The sequence below is a fragment of the Neovison vison genome, chromosome 4, assembly GCF_020171115.1.
Source record: "Neovison vison isolate M4711 chromosome 4, ASM_NN_V1, whole genome shotgun sequence".
Classification (NCBI taxonomy): domain Eukaryota; kingdom Metazoa; phylum Chordata; class Mammalia; order Carnivora; family Mustelidae; genus Neogale; species Neogale vison.
The window spans coordinates 47,524,377-47,550,842 of NC_058094.1; the positions used below are offsets into that span (position 1 = coordinate 47,524,377).

The 26,466-nt window shown below is 35.2% G+C and overlaps 1 protein-coding gene across 4 annotated transcripts in view; it reads left to right on the forward strand.

The window, feature by feature from the left end:
• Window positions 1–26,466, forward strand: part of MMP16 (matrix metallopeptidase 16) — a 295,803-nt gene that overhangs the window by 149,964 nt on the left and 119,373 nt on the right. For all 4 annotated transcript variants that reach the window (XM_044245362.1, XM_044245359.1, XM_044245361.1 and 1 more), the window contains exons 3-4: window positions 6,693–6,815; window positions 19,696–20,000. In XM_044245362.1, coding sequence (XP_044101297.1) covers window positions 6,693–6,815; window positions 19,696–20,000 — 428 coding nt within the window. The remainder of the gene's footprint in view (window positions 1–6,692; window positions 6,816–19,695; window positions 20,001–26,466) is intronic.

Genomic DNA, 26,466 nt, shown 5'->3' on the forward strand with positions numbered 1-26,466 from the left:
GTCTAAATTATCAAGTTAAGACTCTTTCAATCTAAGTATAAAAGATAGGTTCATCAGTAATTAAATTTCTTTTTCTTTATTTCTGATTATAGCAATAGGTTTGAAACACTTTAACATTATAGGATGGATGAGTTCTTATTTTGGTAACTACAGAAGGGTGGCTGCTAGCTAAATCAGCCTTATTCCCCCTCTAGAAGGTGAAAGGGGAAAGCTTAAACGAGAGCTGACACTAGCTGAGTTTTTCTTCACATTGCAGATCATGGAGGCTTATTACATCTCTTTTCTGTGATCAGGTTTTCAAGTACCCTAACTGCAGTTTCAGCTTTGTGAATAAGCTGTGTCCACGGAGGTCATTCAGGAGTGGATAGAAAGAAACTGTGGACCCGAGTGAGCTGTCAGCCTAGCTACATTTTGAGCCCTAAGCTAATTTACTTTAGAAAATCTTCTTCATGACTCCTGGACTTCGTTCTCCAAGTACAAATAAAAACCTAAGGATTTTTTTAAATTCATAAAAATTAGCATTTTAAAAAATTTGTGAAATGATCTTTTGGGGACAACTATAAATAGTAGATATTACTCTTACCTTCCATTAGAACATGGAAGAGTCTGAAGGATAGAAACCTGTTAATTATGCAGATGAACATTTTCTTACATTACCAATCCATAAGGCAGGAGATACAATTTTGTGAGCCCCCCCGCAAGGTTAAAATAGGTATATGTATACAAAGCCCCTGTGTGGTACCACTCCAATTCCAAGGGATACCACTCCCATTGTATGCATTTTATTGAAATACTGTCTTCCTATAGCCCCACTCTGGGGGCACCAGGCGAGTGGACTCAACCTGAAGACATCCTTGACAGTCATACAATCAGAGGCCTGATATGTTTGATTTGAATACCCAACTCTTAAAAAAAAAAAAAGGTTACTGACCTATGATCCAGCAATTGCACTACTGGGTATTTACCCCAAAGATACAGAGGTAGTGAAAAGAAGGGCCATATGCACCCCAGTGTTCATAGCAGCAATGTCAACAATAGCCAAACTGTGGAAGGAGCCAAGATGCCCTTCCAGAGACCAATGGATAAAGATGTGGTCCTTATACACAATGGAATATTACTCAGCCATCACAAAGGGTGGATACCCAACTTTTGCATTGACATGGATGGAACTGGAGGGGATTATGCTAAGTGAAATGAGTCAAACAGAAAACATCAATTATCATATGGTTTCATTTATTTGTGAAACATAAGGAATAGCATGAAGGACATTAGGAGAAGAAAGGGAAAATGAAGAAGAGTGGGAATCAGAGGGGGACGTGAACTGTGAGAGACTGTGGACTCTGGGAAACAAACTGAGGGTTTTAGAAGGGAGTGAGGTAAGGGGATGGATGAGCCTGGTGGTGGATATTTTATTATTTTATTTTATTTATTTTATATTTTATTTATTTTATTTTATTTATTTGACAGAGAGAGAGAGACAGTGAGAGGGAACATAAGCAGGGGGAGCAGAAGAGGGAAAAGCAGGCTTCCCTTGGAGCAGGGAGCCCAATGTGGGGCTTGATCCCAGGACCCTGGACCATGACCTGAGCTGAAGGCAGACGCTTAATTACCAGATGCCCCCCCTACCCTGATGATGGCTATTGAGGGCATGCATTGCATGGAGCACTGGGTGTTAAATACAAATAATGAATCATGGAACACTACACCAAAAAGTAATGATGTACTGTGTGGTGACTAACATAACATAATAATAAAAGAAAGAAAAGAAATAAAAAAGATTAAAAAATTACTGAAACCAACGACACTCATATATAGTGGCTTTTATTACTGCAAATTTGTTTAGAAGTTTGCAGCTGCTTTATTTACATAACAGAAGATTGTGTCTCTGTTGGTATCTGTATTATCAAAATACCAGGATATCCCTGTTTTGAATAACAAGGGATGTTAACACATAGGTCAAGGTGATCTAAAATGTGTTATTATCAATGTGTTGCTACTGCTGCTGCTTCTGCTACTAGTACAGCTGCTTCCTGATGTTTGTAAAATAATAATAACTATGATAAATTAATAATCATAGCAGTTGCTATTTGCCAGGCACTGTTCTAAGTGTTTCACATGATTTAATCCTCACATTAATTCAATAATATTATCACTTCCATTTTCTAGATGAGGAAATGGAGAAACAGAAAGAAATAGTAGCCAGACCACTGTCCCAGGGCTGGGGAGCTGGTGGAGATGGGTTGGGAGCCCTAGCAGTTTGGCCCTAGGATCCCTGCTCCTAACTTTTACAGTATTACTCCTCTCAAAAACATTGATTTCAGATATTTTTCCTTTCTTAGTTCAGTTAAAGAAATTACTAATGATCTGCCCAACTAATTTTTTTTTAAAGATTTTATTTATTTATTTGACACAGAGAGAGAGATCGCAAGTAGGCAGAGTGGCAGGCGGGGTGGGGGGGGAAGCAGGCTCCCTGCTGAGCACAGAGCCCGATGTGGGGCTCGATCCCAGGACTCTGAGATCTTAACCTGAGCCGAAGGCAGAGGCTTAACCTACTGAGCCACCCAGGCGCCCCGTGCCCAACTAATTTGAAAATGTTCTGGGTTCTAAACAACTAAGTCAGTATTGAATATCAGTATTACATTTATGCAAACTGAGGTAATGCCATGATTTATACCTTGAAACTATAAAATGACTTCCTTGTAGCTTCCTCCCAAACCCAATGCCCGTTGCCATGTCTTTGTTTGCTTTAAAATTCTTGGCAAATGAGTCAGTAAAGAAGCACTCGTATATGAGCTATGTATTGACATGCAGAAAAAATAAGTGTGTTTTAGCAATGGTACTTTCACAAAAGCCTTGCTTGAAAATAGCGCTCAGTCAGGTGATATAGTTGTTAACCTGAGGTGAAACAATCAATCAATTCTATTTGTACATGTAGAGTTTTGCACTCTCATGTACAAGTATATATGGGTTTTGTCAGACTGATATATGAATGCAACTAATACTTGGTGCATGATAACTAGGAAGAAATCCCAGTGTCAGACTCTACCTGAATAATATCAATACACCAACTTTACCTTTAGTACTAGACATTCAATTAATTGATGAGTCGTTAAACACTAATCATCATTTTTATCCACCAAGAATTTTAAAAATTGTAGTAGAAAGAACCTGACCCCTTATGAAATTAAAGAATGATTTAAATGTTTAGAATCACATAGAAGGCCCCATGGCCAATTTAGCTCAAATACTGTGTGTCATATTCAGCGGCTTGATGTGCTTCTATCATATTTTGGGGATTCTGCATAATTTGACAAATAATACCTGCTAATATCTCTATGCCAGAATAATATTTGGATGCAAATATTGGCAAAGTTAACATAGAGTATTCTCAGTTCAACCAACCCTTATTAAGAGTTCTTTGCATTAAATTACTGATAAATTTTAGATTATTCCTGTTCTTATGTTTATCTCTTATACTTAAGTCATCTGCTTTATGATTTAGTTTTGCATAAAAATATCTACACAATGTCCATGCAATAAACATTTGTTCAAGGCACACAGCTGGAAAGAGTTACAAAGTCTTCAAGAAACATGGGCAATAAGGGAGATCAGCATGAACAAAAAAGACATGCAGACTCAATTCATTTGCTTCATTTGCTTATTGAAGACACTTCACTGCATATGGGCCCCATTCCTGGCCCTCTGCCTTGATTGCGCTGGTAGAAGATAGAGATACAAATCCAAACACATAGTATAATCCATACTGTGTGGGGATAGTAAATGTAGCTCTGTGAGTTGAATAATGAAGGATGTTTAGGATTCTCAGTGTGAAACAAGATGAAGTTATGCCAGACAGAGGTCACTGCATACGAAGGCAGAGAGAGGTTTAAGTCTCTAGGAACCTGAGTGGATCTTGGAAAGTTGGTGTGGGGTGGGGGGATGTGTGGGGAAAATCCTCCCTAAGTAAGCCTGAATCAGATTCTTTCCAAATAAGTATTTTCCTACCCATAACATATAGAGAACACATCTGTGCTCTGGGAAGATTTATCTTTAGGAATGAGAAGGATGGCATTAGTGAGAGAGGGAAGAAAAATTTTGGAAGCAAGAGACTACATTCTGATAGATTAGATGTGAGGAGAGAACAGTGGAAATGTCACCTGGGTGTTAAAACTTCTGGCTGGAATAAAGCATCAGAGGAATTGGTACAAACCTGGGTAGGAAAATCATAATTTTTTTTATTACATGTAAAATTAGAAATAATGACAGGGTATCTTGACAGAGATATGATAGCACTTAAGCCATTGTATAGTAATGTTTTTTAAATCATGCATGTCTTGCCTTATAGACTGAACTCAACAAGGGCTTCTTGCCTTGTTTATCTTTTTAGTCACACTTTTTCTTTATATCTCTTAGTATGTTATAAAAGCCGAAAAATATTACAGGATGAATGAATAAGGACTGAATGAGTAAATAAATGAAGAAGTTGGAACATGAGAAAAAAATATATATATTTAATGGGCAAAAGCCTAGGAAATACATAAAGAATTCGGCAGAGATATCTTTGAGCACAAGAATCTAATACTCATCCATAAAAATCCCATTCTTTGGAACATACAGTGCTTCACTGAAAAAATTTTTCACTAGATCCAACATATGCATGATTGAAAATGGAAATTTATTTTAATAAACTTAATTTTCTTTTCAATTTTACCTTCCTTTTTAAAATTTATTGATTATTAAAGTAATTTTAGAGAATATGTCCTCATTGGAAATACATTTTATCCTGATCGTAGGTAATTCTGTTTTGCCAAATTTCATCCCATTATCCATTTCTAAATTATTTCTTTTCCCAAAGTTCCCAAATATTTTTCTTAGCAAAATATACATATAATCACTTCTCACATTTAGTAAATTTATTCATTTTTAATAACTATATATTATTCATTCTCTTAGTGCTTTTGGTGAGATAAATAAGCATAAAAACCTGCCTTAGGAATATTACAATTTTTACTGAGAATATAATTAATGAATACACATGTATAAAAGCCACTTAAATTATAATAACCCCTCCAATGCATAATATTTGCTCATTTAATCTATATCTGTATCTTACAATATGTAATAAAAATTAATTATTTTGCATTTAAAAATACAAATTGTCCCTATCCACTTATTCATTGAATATCTCTTATATTCCAGGGGTTGTACAAGGTAATAGGAGTATATCCTACCCTTGAGTGTTTACAGTCTAGTGAAATGTCTCTCAAATGAAGTGGTTAAGGAATGCCCTTGGAGTATTAATTAAAAATAGGAGATCTCCATTCTCAACTCTACAGAATTCAATTCCATAGGACCATATAGCCTCCTAGGAGTTGGGAGACTTTAATAAAGGGAAAGCGATTTTCTGAAGTAACTCCAAAATGCGTTATAAACTAGGATGGGATTTGTTAAGTCTGGTAACCACAATGTCTACAGTGTAGAGGCAGAATAAAAAAGGAGAGACGTTTTTCAATACTTATGGTAAAAGTGTCATCTTTCTTAAAAAGCAAAAGTCGTGATTTCATTGTTGTCTCAAGTTATTATTGTTTATTAGAGCTAATTAGCTGATTTATCCATGTAATATAGAAATTCTTTCTTTCATTTTCACAAAATGGATATCTTTAGATAGTCATCTCTATAGTCAATTATTTTTCATTTAAAGAGTATAGAAATTATAAAGTATTTGATGAAATACAGCAGAAATTGATTCTTTTTTCATTTCTACTTTCTGAGGAATGTAGCACCATGAAGATTTTGCACTAGCTTTGTAATTGTTAAATTAAATGTGCTAATGAATGGTAAAGCCATTTTATGAGTCACCAAAGAAACACTACTCAAAATCATGAAAATCTTTCTTCTTAGATAAGAAGCAAGACTACATAGAAAATATTATATTTGACCAATGAGACTCTGTATAAAAGGAGTTCCATGACTGTATTTATATAAATATTAAAAATCAATAAATCAAAAAACAGCATCTCATTTTCCTAATACACTTATGTTAAACCTTGTTTGCGTGATGCTAACACGTCATATGCAGAAAAAAAATTAAACATTGAATTTGGTTATTAGTTACTGATTTAACAAATGTTGTTACTTGTAAATTGGGATAGTGATCAAAGTGAAAAGAAGAAAAAAATAGAGAAAGGCAAATATTATTTGAATAATTTACTTCTATGTAAGCTAGAAGAGAGAATAGAACATACCCTCTCAAATCCTGAAATGTAAGGTCATGTAATATATTTTTAAAATTGTTCAATGTTAAACCTGGGAGTCCTTAGTGAAACTTTATTTTTAAAAGTCTCATTTTATGAATGAGACTAGGAATTAGTGACTTGCCCAAGGTCTCAAATCTTATTAAAAACAGATTCTAGTTGGAGGATGAAAAGGCCCTCATTCTACAGTAAGCTAAAAACGAATTAGAGAAAGAAAAAATATCTAAAAGAGCTGAATTCCAAACCAGTGATTCTTGATCATTCGGGGACAAAATCTGTTTTCTACTTAGATTCAAATTGCAAGAAAACTGATAATTTTCTTCTTTATGTTTTCCCATTTTCATGATCACTGCCATAGATTAACTTTTCCATTGATTTCCTTTTGAAATTCATGATTAGGGTTGTTGGGAAATAACTGGAAAATACTGCTTTTTGCAGCTGGATGAAGAAGCCTCGATGTGGTGTACCTGACCAGACAAGAGGTAGCTCCAAATTTAATGTTCGTCGAAAGCGATATGCATTAACAGGACAGAAGTGGCAGCACAAACACATCACTTACAGGTATAAGAACTAATGATGAATTACTGTTCTCTCCATTTTTTTCACCACTATTTATTTTGACATTTTGTTTGACATCTTATGCACATTGACTACATGGTAATTTGCAATTATAGAATGTAATGTTAACGTAGGGAACTGAGAACTGCCATTGGGAAGAGAATAAATTGCCCATTTGGAGGCCTTGCAAATATTTCTTAAATACTTGGTCTCATCTGTAAACTATATCTTTTAATATTCTTGAAAGAATAACAAATCCTGAGGAACTCTGAGATGAGTATTATAGCACATTATGTTCTTTTTAAGCTTTTATTTATTTATTTGAAAAAAAAAGAGAGCCTGAGAGAGAGAGCACATGTGGAGGGGTGGGGCAGAGGGAGAAGCAGGCTGAGCAGGGAGTCCGATGTGGAACACGATCCCAGGACCCCAGGATCGTGACCTGAGCCAAGGGCAGACGCTTAGCCAACTGAGCCACCGAGGCACCCATTATGTTCTTTAGTAAGGTTTCATAATCTAAAAGTAATCAAATAATAAGTTTATAAATAATTGTCATCTAAACAAAATGTCTTTGAATCTATTAACTTTTAGTATCAGTTCAGTCATTTTACTTTCTATCTTTTTGGCAACAATGCAGACGGATTGTTATTTCTTATTTTGTCTTCAATGAAGGATGCTGAAGGGACGCCAGTGTCTTCCAACCTGGAGGGACAGTGGCTGCTAAAGGAGATGTTCCTATTTATTCATTAATTCATTGAACAACTGTGTATTGAGTATCAGTTTAAACAAAAACAGTTCTAGGCACTGGGGATATAGAAAGAAATAAAATATGGGGACTCCATTTGTGCTCTTGGAATTTACAGTCATGCGGTTAAGTTGAACAATCATATAAATGTGATATGTGGTACGAAAAGGAAAGAACAGGATGCAAGAGAAATGTAAAACAGGGCCATCCAACCCATTCTAGAAAGCCAGGGAAGGGCTTCCTGAAGAAATGGCCTTTCAGCCAAGACCCACAGAGAGAGAAAGCCTGTGTTAGACCAAAGGGCAAGGGAAGAGGCAAGGCACCTCAGGGGAAGGCTAGGTTGTCAGCAGTACATGAATAAAAGACATTTATAATTCTCGTTCTTTGTATAAATAACCCTTCACATATGCTTAAGGATAAAATTTAAAACTCAATATATAGATTTTCTACCAATATATCTGGTTTGTGCCATTGGAACTTATTTTAGTTATTTTGAGAACACTTTTCAGTGTTATTTTATATTCTTATGCCAATCCTCCCAGATAGCATGCTCCTAGAATTTTTATGCAACACATTTCAGTTACTTCTGCAGATAAGAGAAATCAAAGAGGAAGTAGTCTTAAGCCAAGCCCATTTAGGAAATGTGACGTGTTAGAAATACGCCTTCAGGAGCAACAACAAAATATCTGCTACCTCTAAGTCTGCTCAACAACATTGCATAGCTACATATAGTTCTAAGGAAATAAAAGATATAACGACTTGTAAAGAAATAAAACTATCATTAGTAAGTTTATATCACTTTCTATATAGAAAGCACAGAATTAACTCTAGATAATTTTCAGAAATAATCAAAGAATATGGCCGATTTTTTTAAAAAAGTAATACATTTACGTTTTAGGTAATACAATTTTAGGATTACAGAAAAACTGAGCAGATAATACAAGGAGTTCTTATATACTACAACCCCACCACCACCACATATACACACTCATAGTTTCTCTTACTAAGATCTTGCATTAGTGTGATCCATTTGTTAAAATTGCTGAGTCACTGTTGCTATATTATTTCTAACTGAAGTCCATAATGACAATAGGGCTCATAGTTCTCCTAGTCTGTGGATGTCTTCTCATTCTCTTATAGTGTCTTCTGCAGAGCAAAAGTTTTAATTTTAATAAAGTCCAACTTGTCAATTATCGTCTTCCTTTATTGTGCTTTTGGTATTGTATAAAAAAAAAAAATTCATTTCCAAACCCAAGGTCACTTAGTTTTTCTTCTTTGTCAACTTCATATCCTATCACCTGAGAAAAAGGAGTTTTGTTTTTCTTTTTCCTTCCCAATGCGTGTATCTTTTTTTCTTTTCTTTTCTTTTCTTTTTTCATCTCTTATTACATAAGGGAGAGCTGTTGAAGGCAAACATCATTGCCTTTTTCCCAGTCTTTAGGAGAAAAGCATCTAGTGCCTTGCCATTAACTATGATGTAAGCTGTAGGCTTCTTTCTAGATGTTTATCAAGTCGAGGAAAGTTTTTATTATAAATATGTGTTGGATTTTGTGAAATGCTTTTTCTGCACCTATTCATACGGTCATATGATCATATGATTTTTTTCTTTAGCCTTTTAATGTGATGGATTACATTAATTCATTTTCAGCTGAACCAGCCTCTCATGCCTAGGGTAAATGCTAGGTGAATGTCATGGTGAATATTTTTATACATTGTTGGATTTGATTTGCTAATTTTTTGTTGAGGATTTTTATATGCATGTTCATGAGTGATATTGATATGTGGTTTTTTCTTTCTTTTAAAGTCTTTATCTGGGTTAGATAGGAGAGTAATGCCAGCCTCATAGAATGGGTTAGAAAGTTTCTCTTTATTTCAGTTTTCTGGAAGAAACTGTAGAGAATTGGTATGATTTCTAACTGAAATGTTTAGTATGCCCATTGCAACTATTTGGGCCTGGTTCTTTTTTCTTTGACAATTATTAATTTTTAATGAAATCTATTTAATAGATGTAGTCCTGTTCAGATTACCTGTTTCTCTCTGTGTAAGTTTTATAGATTGTATTTTTCAAAGGAGTTGGTCCATTAAATCTGTATTAGTCTGCTCAATCTGCCATCACAAAATATCACAGCCTGGGTAACTTGAACAACAGAAATTTAATTTTCCAAGTTCCAGAGGCTAGAAGACCTGCTGTCAAGGTTGGTTTTGGTGAGATTTCTCCTTCTGGTTTATAGATGGCTATCTTCTCATTGTGTCCACCTCTCATCTTTTCTCTGTACATATGTGGAAAGAAAGATTTCTGCTGGGATTTTTTTTTTTTTTCCATAAGAATGTCAGTCATACCAAATTAGGACCCCACCCTTATGACTTCATTTAACTTTATTTACTTTCCTTAAAGGCTCTCTTTCCAAACATAGTTACAATGGGGATTGGGGCTTCAATTTATTTATGCCAGAGAAAACCTTGTATATCATTGGAGAAAGGATGGGCTCTTTTACTTACTAAGTTCTTCTGTAATAATTGGCCATCCATATAGGAAACAATGAAATTAGAATTCTTACATATAAATTATATTCTTACATATAAAAATTAATACATATTAATTAGATTACTATGTATAATCAATTTTAAAAGGACAAGCACACAATTCTGCATGTTGATATTTATTGTTTTCATTTCAGATAGTGTCCTTTTTCTGGCCTTATTTCCCGACTTAACAGTGTACCCTGTTTAGTGTCTCTGCATACTTAGGTACTGACTACACCATTCATTTATTTTATTTTATTTTATTGTCTTATCTTGTCTGGTCTTGTAGTTATTTATTTTATTTTATTTGTTGTATTGTATTGTAATGTATTTATTTTATTTTAGATTTTATTTATTTATTTGACAGAGAGAGACCCAGCAAGAGAGGGAACACAAGCAAGAGGAGTGGGAGAGGGAGAAGCAGGCTTCCTGCTAAGTAGGGACCCTGATTCAGGGCTTGATCCCAGGACCCTGGGATCATGACCTGAACCAAAGGCAGACACTTAAATAACTGAGCCACCCAGGCACTCCCTGACTACAGCATTCATTGAAGGAAGGAAGGAAGGAAGGTAGGTAGGAAGGAAGGAAGGAAGGAAGGAAAGAAGGAACTGTTAAGAGCCATTATGTTCAGAACTAATCATAATTCCCTTGAAGCTGTGTCCCTATACTGACAGTTGTCTCAGCCAGTCTTGAATACTCAAACAATTAGATGTCTATCCCTATAAGCTTCCAGCTTATTGTTTATTCCAGTTTATAAACACATCATGTGGTTAAGAGTCCTATTCTGGAGTGAGAAAGATCTGGATTTGAATCCTGGCTCTGATACTTGCCACCTGTAAGACCAGGATCAAGTTATTTAATCTTCTACATTTTCCCTGTGTGCAAAGTGAGTATTGTTAACACTAGCTACCTCATGAAGCTTAGGCGGTAATTAGGTCAGGTCATGGTGGTCATGGTGGTCATGGTCAGGTCATGACGCCCAAAAAACAAACCAACAAAAATACTTCAGCGCAGTGCTTGAAACATAGTGCTTAGTAAATAACCAACTATCATCTTGTTTTAACTTACAAGGCAAGTAACAGAAATTGATGAGTGTATTCTAATAGAATTACAGAAAGTTGAGGGTGAGAGCTAAGGATATTAAATTTTAAAGTTAGTGTAGGTAACATGTTAAGAACTTGCCCTGTGTAAAATAAGTACTGTATAAGCATATGCTGCCACTTTTATTACTGTTTTTAGAAAAACTAATGCAAAATATTACATTTTGGCTAAAAAAATTTCTTTTAAAAGGATAACGGAAATGTGCCATTACAGAATGATGCCAGGAGTTGAAATGGGAGTGGTTGAATCTAGGTTGTATTTGTTGGCGAACTCATTATGAGCCAACAGTATAGTATGGTTCGAAAAGAACTCAGATGAACAGATCAGGCTGATAGAAAGCAAAGTGTCCAAAGTAGTGAGAATGCCAAGTTTTCTCTTTGCTTTGTTAGCCAAGCTTTACCTGATGTATCCTTTTCACTTTGGTCTACCACATTTCCAGCTGCTTCTTGGCAAATTAAAGTGCACCTCTAAAAGAAATCAAAATGCTAAGAGATCTTACAAACAGTCTGCATGAGAAAGGGCTCAAGATTAGAGCCAAGGATTCTCAACATGATGGAAAAAATATTTAAAGGAGAAATTTCCAGTTATGTTCAAATACTTAAAGGCTTTCAGAAGAACCTAATATTTTGAGCTATTGGAAAATTAAATTATTCATCGTATAAGTCTTCATTGTTGGAAGCATATAAACTAAGCAATTTATTCACTTGTCAAGGAAATTAGGGACCATTTGTGGAATGGTTGGAAAGTTAGATTATATAATTTTAAAATCTCTTCCTATCTTTAAAAGGTGGAATTGGAAGGAATCTTTTATAATGACTCCATTTAGAGGGAATGTCTAAGCTGTGATGCCTTCCACTTTAATGACCTCAGTGCTTGATGACTGGAAATGGGAACTTCTGAGGTTGTACCAGAAGAATCATTTAAGTACCGTTAGGGGTATATATAACACTGGCTGATACCTAATTTACATGCTGGTAATAGTTATAGTATAAGTATTGGTAGCCATTCATCTCTTAATTGAATCTTCTTTTTTTTTTTTTTTTAAGATTTTGTTTATTCATTTGAGAGAGAGAGAGAAAGCACAAGCAGGGTGATAGGCAAAGAGAGAGGGAGAAGGAGACTCCCTACTGAGCTGTGACCCCCCCAATGTGGGGCTCATCCCAGGAACTGAAGATCATGACCAGAGCTAAAGGCAGATGCATAATCATCTGAGCCACCCAGGCACCCTCTTAATTGAATCTTTATGACCAGTTTTTCTTTCTTTTTTTTTTTTTTTAAAGATTTTATTTATTTATTTATTTGACAGAGAGAAATCACAAGTAGTCGGAGAGGCAGGCAGAGAGAGAGAGAGAGGGAAGCAGACTCCCTGCTGAGCAGAGAGCCCGATGCAGGACTCGATCCCAGGACCCTGAGATCATGACCTGAGCCGAAGGCAGCGGCTTAACCCACTGAGCCACCCAGGCGCCCTATGACCAGTTTTTCTTTTGGCAAATTTTGCTTCTTGGGTAATTAGATGTTGTATATTCAATAAATGGTTATTGAACAGCATTATGTGACAGCACTGGATGTAGATGAGTTAAGCATGGTCCCCATTCTCATAGGAAATATAGTCAAATGTGAGAGACAGCTGTGTTTAAGTGAATAATTACAAAATAGTATATTGTGGGGTGCCTGGGTGGCTCAGTCAGTTAAGCGGCTGCCTTCGGCTCAGGTCATCGTTCCGGGGTCCTGGGATCAAGTCCTGCATCGGGCTCTCCTTGCTCCATGGGGAGTCTGCTTCTCCCTCTCCTGCTCCCCCCTGCTTGTGTTCTCTGTCTCTCACTCTCTCTCTGTCATATAAATAAATAAAATAATTTAAAAATGGTACATTATATGTTTCTTCAGGACCTTACAGGAACTTCATTGCATCAGAGATCATATACATTTTATGTTCCCTAGAACCTAGTAGAGTACTGCTGTGTGTTATGCCCTAATTAAATAGCTTTTGAATAAGTTAATGAATTCTTTGTAGGCTCTGGTTAAACTTTATTCAAAACAATAATAGGAGTGTAATGCGTAAGCTCAGTTTTAGCAAATATATCTTTATTCCCCATTTATTATTATATAAAATAAGCTTAGCTAAATTTTTTTTCTTTATAAAATCTAAATTCCAAAATAGTATTTTATGTAGTAAGTGTCTCATGGAATATGTACTTAAAGTGCCAGATGCATCTGTTTTTTAAATTGAGTTTTATTAACAATAGTATTAATAGTTTATTTTATTAAAATTAATATTTCTAAAAATTAAAATATTTTAATATTCAATTAATATTAAAATTAATAGTTTTATAAGAACTTAAAATTATTTTCTTTTATAATAACTTAAAATTAATAGTTTATTTTATTAACAATAGTATTAATTAATGTGATAATAGTATGTTGTATTAACTGGTATTGATTTTCCTAGTAAATTCTCCTTTAGCTAATCTTGATTTTTAGTGACTGTTTCTGAATTTTTGTGAATGTTTGTGACTCTGAGGATACACACCAGAAGTTATTATTTTACTTTAATAATATAAGCAGAGTTGGGATACCTGGGTGGCTCAGTGGGTTAAACGTCTGCCTTCGGCTCAGGTCATGATCCCAAGATCTTGGGATCCAGTCCCTCGTTGGGCTCCTTATTCAACTGGGAGCCTGCTTTTCCCTCTGCTGCTCCCCCTGCTTGTGCTCTCTCTCTCTCTCTGACAAATAAATAAATAAAAATCTTTAAAAAATAAATAAATAAAACCCAAAATAGTATGTACTTTAGTCTGCCTTACCTGGAAAACTAGCATCTTGTGAAACCACAAAATATTTAATGTAAGCTTTTCTAGAGAGAGAGACTCCATATTCAATCTCTATTCTCTGACCATGTCTTGCCCAAAAAAGAAAAGTGAAGCCATATAAACATAGTGTGAATGAAACTATATTAGTCTATTTAGTTCTCTCTTGATAGAATATTATAATATATTCTGGATATGGATCTGAAAATATCTATATAGCTTATTATTTTTACTCTATTATACTCTTAGCAATTTTCCATTTTCCTAGTTACAATAAGTTCCATTTAGTTGCCAGTCATTTTTCATAAAATGTTAGTATGCTTTTTTGGACAACTAATTTTTGTCTGTTGAATTGACTAAAGGGTATTTACTCTTGACCATACCAAAATAATTTTGACACAAGTATATATACAATTTCTGGATCTTAACTAGATGCTCAAGTATTCAGTTTTTTTAGTACTTCCTTCAAAATTAGAGATAAAACATTACCCTAACTTCGGAAAAGATTTATCACTCTGTCAAAATTCAGGAAGCAAATAGTCATTGTTAATATATAGAGTTGTTATTAAATAAATTGCTATAGATCCAGTGATGTTGTAACTAGAGAATCCGACTTTCCACAGTAATATTAGGCATAGGGTAATATTTACTATGTCACTAGAGTAACTAATTAGAGTTTACTTCATTTGAAAGGACAAAACCAATTGCAATGGCCTTGTTTCACATTTCCTATAACATCTGTCCAAATGAACAAATGTGTGATATTTTACATTTTATGTTCTTCTGTTTTACAGAACTAATGAAGCAAAATAATTCCTCCAGTGTCATCAATAAAGAAAACACATACATATTTCAGTGGAGTTTTGTTAGTAAAGGTCTCCTTCCTTCAAAATTTACTGTTTCTCTGAATGTCAAATTCTTACACTTTTAAAAATTATCCCAGAAGCAGCATAGTAAACTTAACATCTCACTTATTGAGATTTGTATGTTTCTACTGAGAATTATAAGGCAGAGTACAAACTTCTTTTAACTTTAATATACAATACAAATATCAAAATATTTAGGTTTTTTTCTTACTTTCATATTAGAGATAAAATGATGCTCTAACTTTGGGAAAGATTTATTACTCTCTGAAAAAGTTAAAGGGGAAATACTGCATGACTAGTAATTAGAATTGTTATTAAATGAATTAGTAAGGATTCAGTACAGCTGAAGCTAGGGAATCCTGACTTTACATAGTTATCTTATAAGTCGATTGACATACCTTGCCCTCACTATTAATAGTTCTGATGATAAAAATGTCAAAAAATTTCCACTTGATCAGCTTTATTATGTAGGATTGTACAAGGCATGGATTATTATGTAGGATTGTATAAGGCAAATTAACATTTGTTAATTTTTTTAGGTAAAAGTTCCAAAATTTAGCAGCATGGAAGTTTAAAAAAGAATCGATGAAATAGTATAATGAAAAAAACCTGATCAAGTCTTCAAAAAATACAATCAATTGTCTTATTAGAATGAAAAATATGTTCACTCTAACTACTCTGTTTACAGAAAAGCAAAATGAAAACATTTTAAAATTAGTTCTATTAAATTTTTGAAACAAACTTCATTTTATTCACTTTATAACATTTTTTGTTCTACAAGTATATATATTAATAACTTTGTGCATTATGTATTAGAACTACTAAGAATAGCAGTCCTATTATTCTTTATACCATATGATAGCTCTGTTCCCCTTATTATTTCAATTATTAGTAAACACAAAATACATCTTAATGGAATAAAAATTCCCAAATTAGTTCTTTGTACTTCATTCAGAACTCTGACTGTACATTCATGTATCAAAGTACACTCATGTATCTTTTAAAGATTTATTTATTTATTTGAGAGAGAGTGAATGAGCAAGAAGATGGTAGGGAGGAGCAGAGAAGAGGAAAAAATCTTAAACAGACTCTGTGCTGAGCGAGAAGCCCCAGGCGGGGCTTGATCTGACGATGCTGAGATCAGGACCCTGAGATCATGACCTCAAGCTGAAAAGGGTTGGAAGCGTAATGGCTGCGCCACCCAGGCACCCATTATGTGTCTTTATTTACTAATAACATCACAAATACTGTGATTAAGTATACTTATATACTTAACCAAAGTATATAACTTAAGTATATAAATATAAACTTGATTAACCAAAGTTAATTGGGGCATAGCTTTGAAAAACACCATGATGTATTTACAAATCCAAATGATTTTTTGGATTTTTTTTTTTTTTTTTTTTTTTTAATTTAACAGAGAGAAATCACAAGTAGACGGAGAGGCAGGCAGAGAGAGAGAGAGGGAAGCAGGCTCTCCGCTGAGCAGAGAGCCCGATGCGGGACTCGATCCCAGGACCCTGAGATCATGACCTGAGCCGAAGGCAACGGCTTAACCCACTGAGCCACCCAGGCGCCCCTGGATTTTTTTTTTAAGATTTCATTTATTTATTTGAGAGAGAGAGAGAGAGAGAACATGAGCTCGGGGAGAAGCAGAGGGAGGAGCAGAAGGAGAGGGACAAGAAGACTCTGTTCTGAGCACAGAGCCCGACATGGGCTTGATCACAGGACCCTGAGATATGACCTGAGCCAAAATCAAGAGTCCGACGCTTAACCAACTGAAACACCTAGGTGCCCCCACATTTATTATTCTTTATTATGTTGCTTCATTTTTCTCAGAACCATTATGTACTTATATACATATCATACTAATGATTTTTTTCTTTTGTAAGATTATCTTTTATTTTAAAACAAAATAACTTCTTCATTACACATTGAATAAATACCAATTCCCATTAATAATACCCTCAGAACACACACTGAAATGATCCAATCCTTCATGTCTCCCTGCCTACCACTCTGGGACATGTCTCTGTCTTCTCTTGCTTGAACTTCCAAAATGTTTCGTTGCTTCCATGCTTGTCTCCTTAATCATTTTTCATCAGAAATAATGATCTTTGTAAACTAGAATAATACCAGGATACTCGTCTGCTTGAAACTCACCAGTGGTTTCCTTTCACGGAAGATAACTCACTTCCTGCCAGTTGTCTTCAATCTCAAACCACTGTCTGAGTGTTCGTTTTACACCAATCCACTGAGCACTCCCATTCTTTGAACTGGCCAAGTGTGTGTGGGCGGCTCACTCTTCCTTCGGCTAGAAACTATGGCTAGTGAAGCAGGTGTGGCTCCTTTTGTCATTGAAATCCCATTTATCATCTACTCACCTCACTTTCTGACCCTTACTTGTTGCCATCTGTAATTATCTTTTTGGTGGGGTTGGGTTTTTGTGTGCGTGTGTATCTCTTATCACTAAAATATGTACATTTTTTGGGCGCCTGGGTGGCTCAGTGGGTTAAGCCTCTGCCTTCAGCTCAGGTCATGATCTCAGGGTCCTGGGATCGAGTCCCGCATTGGGCTCTCTGCTTCCTCCTCTCTCTCTCTCTGCCTGCCTCTCTACCTACTTGTGATCTCTGTCTGTCAAATAAATAAATAAAATCTTAAAAAAAAAAAAATATGTACATTTTACAAGAGCAGAGTCTTACCCGCAGCTGTTTCTCTTATGCACCTAGAACAGTAGCCATTATGTACTACATTCTTTCAAATGTGTCATAAAAATACTTCCCCACTAATGAGGGTCTTCCTGCATGGTGGGAGTAAAGTAGAAGACTACTGGGAAAATTAATTTAGACGAAATTCAAAGTTACAACATTAATCTGAATGCTCTTCAGCCAGAGAGAGGAACTTCAGAGGCTAGCCAGACAGAAGCATCACCAGATGTCTCAATATAGAAATTTACCCTTTCTCAAAATAGAGTTCAGAGCATCACGCTGGAACACAGGAAATGAAACCAAACAAGTAAAACAACAATAACAAAATACTGTATAACATTCTCCTTGAACAGGTTTGACTTATTTTATTCTGTCCGTCCTTTGGCTCAGCTCAGAAAATACGGTGTCTTCCTTATCACCTCCTTTTCTCTCACTGCCTTTGTCCAACCATCAGTACATCTTGGCAGGTGTATGCTCAAAATTTATCTAAAATCTCTCTGCTTTTCTGTATCTCTACTGGTAGTCCCCCCACTGTCATCCCTCAACTGAAGTTCTCCAAGAGTTCCCAGTGGGTCTCCCTGCTTCAACTCCTACTTCACTTCGATATATTTCCCAGCAATGCTCAGTCATTTATTTAAAAAGTGCAAGTCCAATGTGACTTAGCTCATGATGCTCCAATTCTTCCCCTCTCCCTTGGAACAAAAGACAGACTCCTTACAGTGGCCAATATCTTTGATTTTTTGCTACATTTCTGGCCTCAGCTGTGGCCACCTCACCGTTCTTGGAACTTGCTAAGCATGTGTCCAAGTTCAAGGCCTTTCACTTGTCATTTCTCCTTCCTAAAACACTCCCTGCCCCCACCCCATTTCCACTTGGTTTGCTTCTTCATTTTTTTAAATTTACAATGCATGATAGTTACCATCAAATAATCAATGTAGATATGTATTAGAAAATAGTGAAAACCTTGTTTTAAATATGTGGCCTAGCTTAGACTGTACAACAATGGATTCTTGAGTCAGAATGTTTAAGGTGAAAAACCACTGGAAATTTCCTCTTAAGTTTCCTATTGTAAAATGCTTGCGTGGCTCATAGTAAATGCTCACTTAACACCATTATTATTATTTCAGTATGATACCTGCCTAACGTTTGTAATTATTGAGACATAAGCTACAAGTGTGCTAAAAATATAATTTGCCTATTATTTTTATACTGGAAAGCATATCTTAAATTTTTTCTATGCTACTAAATAGCCTTAAGTGACAAAAAATAATCTTGAGTCCTAGTTATATTTTGATATGTGATAGAGACACCGTAATTTAACTATTACTCCATTACTGTAAATTGTTTAGCTTCCAGTTCTCTTTTATTACTTTCAGTTCTCCTTCATTACTGAATATTATACTGTCTTTTATGTATTAAGATTTTTTTAATGTAAATATATGGATTCATGGTTGTAAGATTCTTCAGGATAAAGTATCCATTTGATATTAGCCTCAAGAAAAGTAAACTAAATAAATGATGTCCTAGTCCCTTCTTTAAATTCATATAATTTAAAACTTTTGTACTAAAAAGCCACTTTCTCACATTGCTTTTTATAAGTAGAAAGAATTAAATGTATCATAAGAAAACAATAGAATATAAGAAAATGTAATTAACCTTTTCTATGAAAACAAAGAAATAACTTCTTGTCTGCCAGATTGGTATTCATCAATAAAGAATAACACAAGGACATTGTTTGGAAGTAGCCCCTAAAAGTAATGATAACAGGAAAGAAATTGAATTTTTAGTTTCAGCTCGAGACTGTTGCACCTGTTTGATCATTTGGCAAAGCTGCCTTTCTTTTGTTCAGGAGGCAAAGTGACTGATTGATCCAGTTACCCTACTGTTAACCCATTCTGCAGAGAACTTCTATTTATAGCCTTGCCAGAGGAATACTATTCTCTTGAGAATTAAATGACCCCAGGTGGTGAAACCTAGATATAAAGACATGAGGCATTGATTAATTTCTTCCCTATTTATGTAAGGCTGTTTTTCCGGTATTTTACTCAACTGAATAGATCAAAATCTGTAAAAAGCCAATCTGTAGTAAGTCGGATGGAATATTAAAAAGCCATACTTCTTATTCTCTTCTCTAAATTTCAGTATAAAGAACGTAACTCCCAAAGTAGGAGACCCTGAAACCCGCAAAGCTATTCGCCGTGCCTTTGATGTGTGGCAGAATGTAACTCCTCTGACCTTTGAAGAAGTTCCTTACAGCGAATTGGAAAATGGCAAACGCGATGTGGATATAACCATCATTTTCGCCTCTGGTTTTCATGGAGACAGTTCTCCCTTTGATGGAGAGGGAGGGTTTTTGGCACATGCCTACTTCCCTGGACCAGGAATTGGGGGAGACACTCATTTTGACTCAGATGAGCCATGGACACTAGGAAATCCTAATCATGATGGTAAGTGCATAGCTTTTTTTCATTGCAGATTGTTCTGTTTTTATTTCTATTTTTGGAATGCCCAGGTGATTTACTAGTTTAAAAACTTTTAAGGTGTTGGTTCCAAATTTGCTTTTTAAATGATAAAACATGATATGAGGCTTTTCCATAACATTTTAGAACAAGAATTTGTATGTCAATGTCAGTAGACATGCTGTTTTTTTGTGTGGTCTGTGCCTAGGAATTAGAACTTGACACTGTGTTCTGTAAATAAAGTGAATTTTGTTTTCTATAAAATGCCATTTAAAAGACTTCATAGTATTTTAAGTCATGGAACATGCTTAAGGAAATTCTGCCATTTTTTCTACACCATATTACAGTGTTTCCACTTGAAACTTAACCTGATTGACATTTGTGATGTAGCTTCTGCCATCTTCCTGTTCTTTTCTTTTCTGTTATCACCTTTCTAGTTTGCAAAATTTTGCTTCTTTCATCCTTATTTCCATTTTCTTGGTCTCCCAGTATGATATGACTACATAATTTATTACTTCGTATTATATCTTTCTTTATTTTTATTCAAAAAACAACTTTTTGCAAATCTATTCTAACAAATCTGTCAGATTTTTAATCTTTGATTATTCTGATATACAAAAATTAATTTTAAAAAATTCGATAACTAAAAGAATAGCTATTTCACATAAGAAGCATGTGTTTCTTCCTAGACAACAATCCATACTTCAATTTAATGTTTAAAAAAATTCACATAATTACAAGATCCTAGAGTTAGAAGATTCCTAAGCATCCACCTCTTACAATTCTTGTAATCAAGACTTAAATATTTTTCTTCCTCACCGTAGTAGAATGTTGTTGAAAATACAGCATGCATTGTTGTAATGACAGCTAATCAGCTAATAAAACTCTTAATTCCTCCTTGATGAGTTAAACCCAGCCATTAAATTAAGCTATGTTAGTTCATCAGAAAGTTTAGTTAGTTGAATTAGTGTAATAGCCTAGCCTTTTGAAAGCACAGAGTTCAAACATATGGGTAGAATGAAGTAAGTTGAACTAAATTTAAAATAATATCAGTTTTCAAAGAAAGAAAATAAAATAAATACCTGTTCCTGTTTTCTAAAAGAAAATAAAATATCTAATATACAATAAAATGGCCCTTTGCATTGTTCTTACTAGGTATATTGACTATGAACCTATGACTTCATTCTTTAAGAACTGATTTGGAGACAATGGCAAGTATGCTGGGAGATTTCACTGTATAGTAGGGTAATGAAAGCCAAACTTTGAAGTTGAGTAGGCGGCATTCAATTCCTGGCTAACTGATCATTAGCTCAAGAAGTCACTACCATGCTGTATACCTATTCTCACTCTGGATGTTGTATTGTAGGGCTGGGGCATTGCATGTAGACATGCTTTCTATTCAGGAATGTTTAACCTAGGCTGTGCCTGAGCATCCAATAATAAAATATTTGCAATGTGATAGTAGGTTCACACTGCTTTGATATATAAATCATTTAAAAATTAACTGTGTTTATCTTACTTCTAAATTTTTTTTAATTAAGTGTGCTCCACACCCAACATGACACAAACTCTGATACAAAGACCTGAGCTGAGATCAAGAGTCAGATGCTCAACCGACTGAGCAACCCCAGCCGCCCCTATCTTATTTTTATCAAAATTACACAAGTATTCTTTTATTTTAAGATATTATTTATTTATTTGACAGACAGAGATCACGAGTAGGCAGAGAGGCAGGCAGAGAGAGAGAGGAGGAAGCAGGCTTCCCGCTGAGCAGAGAGCCCAATGGGGGGGCTCCATCCCAGGACCCTGGGATCATGACCTGAGCCGAAGGCAGAGGTTTTAACCCACTGAGCCACTCAGGTGCCCCAAAATTACACAAGTATTCTAATGAACAAGTTCAGACATCTTCAATTTAGTTGTTAATATAAATGTTTGCATTCTAAATGATTGAGAAGAATAGCACTTATAATGGAAGAATTTTGCTGATTGAGGCAAAATTGTATTTGCTTCTAGGAAAAGACTTCTTCTAAAATTCTAAACAGAGAAAATTTTTTTATTCCAGTAATTATAATTCCAAAATTGTATTTTATTCTAATAATAGACCTAGTTGTTAAGGCTACTATAAATCTGGAGCTTTAGGGGCGCCTCGGTGGCTCAGTGGGTTAAATCTGGAGCTTTGAAGTCTTGTTAATTTGGTGATGGTGCCTATCAAATGGCCTATATTTGCTCTTAAAATATTGAAATCCTTAAGAAAGCTGCACACATTTTTTAGATATATCCTTTATTAGCCGCATTTTTTAGGTATCAAGAAATACTTTTTGAAAATAAACAAAAAGCTTTAAGAAAAAATCTATAAGAATATTTGAGATGACAGAGGAGATTAGAATGTTGACACTGATTTAAGTGTAATTGCTGTTATGAATACTTCTGGGTTTTTGCACAACTTAAGAGGTTTTCCAAGGAATATATATGTGGAATAGAATTGAAATAGAACATAATGAGCTAAAGATACACAAGCATGTCAATGGACTTTTGATTCAGATTATGTATTAATGCATTTGAATGCCTCTCAATCTGTACTATAGAAATATAATAATTTTGTATGTAGGCATTCTATTAAGACAAAACAAATTACTTAATAATTAGTGTTTCATTTGGAAGATTGTTTTTTTTTTTAACTTATCACATATACACATTTTTTTCTTTTGAGTGAGCTTAAGGAAAATGACTACAAAATCATAGTATTTCAGAATCATAGGGGATTAGAGAGAAGTTAACTGTCTGTTCAAGATGTAATACCATAAAGATTTACTGCTTAATTGAAATTCAGACTTTTAACTAGCAACAGCAGGGCAGCTAGGGTGGTGTCATGCTGAAGTATTGATCATTTATCAAAAGAACAGCCTCTAGCTTTGCTGTGTTGCTGGTGAATGTGGGGAGAATTAATGCCTTTGTACATCCTAGATCCTAACTGTCTGTAAGATTACCTTTTTGTATCACATATATCCAAGGAACAATTCTGACATCTTCATTGATAAACTACTTCTTTTCTTTAGTCCTCAAATGCCCCCAAGCTTACTTAACTGAAAAATTTTCTTTCTTTCCTATTCACAGCTCTTAAGCACCTAGAAAACAGAGCAGCTTGATAATTTAGCAAAAATGCAAATGAAAGAGCCTCTTGATAAGCACCTAGCTCATTTTCCACAGCATATTGCTCAGCTAATGAAGGCAATTTGAATTCTGTCTACCTCAAAAGAGATAAACAGTGTCTTGGGCTGCCAGTAACCTTTAATTCATTGTTATCCACTTTCCTATCAATTTGCTTATAGTCATGTTACCTTTCAAAAACTCAAGCTAAAACCCATTAAGTAAATTATACAATAATTATATTAAAATAAATAAATAAATACCACACACACACACACACACACACACACACACACACTCCCCTACCTAATAAAAATAATGCCACTTTTTCCAAGAGGTTTTTTTTTTTTTTTACACTCCCCATGGAGTGGATAAGCCAAACATGTGCATAGTAGTTCTAAATAGAAAATGTTACTGTGATTTTTTTTTTTTTGAAAACTATACATTGCCTGAATGTGAGTTGGAAAATTTAACTCTAGCAAACTGTTAAGATTCATTTTGAGCATCATTATCATATTGTTTCCTTGGCTACAGTATAAAGTTTAAACGGCACTATCAACGTAAACACAGACTTATCACAAAGATCCTTTCTAATTAGACAAGTATGTACCACAGTAATAGGATTTCAAATAGACGATCTCTAAGCAAAAGGTTAAATATTAAAATGTTATATAAAACTACAGCAGAAAAATATCTAGAGGCAAGTCTTACTATACCATAGAGTCACAATTCCATTAACAAGAAGAATGCATGGCATTGGTTCTGTTTATTATCAGAAAAATCACTGCCGGAAATCAGATGGTCAGGAGGTGCTCAGGGCTGCTGTGGCTGTTTGTCTAAAAACTAGGGAGAGAGAGAGATGATGCTAAAAATTTTATCATCAAAGAAAAGTTTATCATCTTTATCAAGAAAGCAAAACCCTTAAAACCTAATCCATTCATCGTGATGGTTAGTTTTGTGTGGGCTAATGGGGGCTTGTATGGAGTTTTGTGCGGGCTAACAGGGGAGCACAGATAGTGAATAAATATAATTTCTGGATGTGTCTGTGAGGGTGTTTCTGGAGGAGATTAGCATTTGATTCAGTAGACTGAGTAAAGGAGATCCTCCCTCCCCATTGTGAGCAGGCATCATCTAATCCATTGAGGGCCAAATAGAAAAAGAATAGGAAGGGGTAATTTTCTCTCTTTTCTTGAGATGAGACGCATCTTTTCCTGCCTTTGGAGACCAGAACTCCTGGCTTGGTCTGTCAGTCTCTGACTGAATTACACCTTTGGTTTCCCAGGTTCTCCAGCTTGCATATGACAGGCAGCTCAGGAGACTTCTCAGCCCCCATAACCTTTTGAGCTAATTCCTATAATAAGTCTCCTCTTAAATATCTGTATAGATCCTATCGGTTCTGTTTTTCTGGAGAGTCCTGGCTAATATAACCATTAAATGTGAAGCAGTCAAATTCTCCATGTAAGCCAGCTCATTCTCTGAATAAATCTACTTGATGTTAAAACTCTTCATGATGGGATGCCTGAGTCAATGGACTTGATTTGTGTTGACTGGGGAGAGTTAACTTTCTATAGGAAGACATTTTGTTGTTGGCACACTAGAGATGAGTTGGTGCCAAGAAGTAGACTTAAGCTTTAACCAGCTGTCTGCCTTCTCCCAAATTTTGTGCTCATTTTGCAACCGTAACTGCTATCTAATATTTTTTCAGTGCTTACAGGATCTTAACCTTGATCTTTGAGGACAGGAAAAGTTGGATGCCAAACAGATATTTACCAAGAGGCCTGGAAGTGCTATAGTCTGTGGGAATATTGTCCAGATCAATCTTTCCTGTGCTTTTTGAAGACTAGGGAATCATTTGATAGGACAAGGCAGTCAAGGCCCTTAATCTATCTTTAAAAGCAGAGTACTTATTGAGATTTTAAAATCTAAAAATATTATCTTTCTACCACATAGTTCTTACCTTACCATGTTTTATCAAAACTTGGAAGCTCTCTCTCAAATTAACTTGGCTTTCAAATCTGTAATAGAAATATTTTTGTGTGTTTTTAAAAACATGACTTATGGGGCGCCTGAGTGGCTCAGTGGGTTAAAGCCTCTGCCTTCAGCTCAGGTCACGATCCCGGGTTTTGGGATTGAGCCCTGCATCGGACTCTCTGCTCAGCAGGGAGCCTGCTTCCCCCCGCCCCCCCCCACCACCACTCTCTGCCTGCCTCTTTGCCTGCTTGTGATTTCTGTCTGTCAAAAACAAAAACAAAACATGACTTCTTTACTTCTGACTTCTTTCCTGGAATAAACTTAATTTCACTGAGTTTGTCTTATTTCAGTACACTGGTGACTCTAATAGTCTTCCATTCTTCAGAACTTCTCAGTTACATTGCTTCACAATGTACTTCTTTATTAGATCCTTGTGTGCAGTTAGAGAAAAGCAGATGGATTGGTGTCATTACGCTCAAAACATTTCATTATATCAGTTTTAATGAAGCGTGTAGATGTGAACATTAAAATACATATGATAGAGAACTCTTAATAAATGAAATGGGTAATACCAGAGATTTCAGTGGCTTACCACAATAGAATTTTATTTCTTGCTCATGTGGTAGGGCAGAGGACTATCCACTCACTCAGTCCAAGACCAGAAAAATTGAGGCTCAGCCATCATCAGCACATGATTTCCAGAGTTGCCTTGGGCATGAACATCCAGATAGTAGCTAGGAGACCCGAGATAGATTTGCTCACAGAGTGGTGTTCTGTACCAGACCTGCAGGTGGTAATAACATCGCTGACAAGTTCCATGAACTAGAATTCAATTCCATGGCCACACCTAATCTCAGAAAAGGCTGGAGAAAGGTGATGGGTTTGATGAGCAACTAGCAAGTGTCTGCCACACCATTATGTTAGAAGGTTAGTTTGACCTCCTAGGTCCATGAGGTACATGACATGAGATACATGAGATACACTCTGCATCTGTGAATTAGTTGCTTAATAATAATTTACCTTAATTCAGATTTTGACCTACTGACCATTGTTTAGTTTCTGTTATTCCTCTCCTTATATGGTATTTATAGAATTTGCTTTGTAACTTATCTTTCATATATGTTATTTATCCTTGCATTTAGGTGGTCATCAACAAGGCAAAATATAGTACAAGTTTCAAATTTAACCATTAGTTTACCAATAAAAAATTAATGTCTTTGAGTTTTTGAGAAAATGCAATTACTAAAATTAATAATTTTAGTGTTCTATTGTCTAGATTATTAAGACTAGTAATTAATTTTTACCATAGTTTTGCATAATTATTGTTTGTAGAATT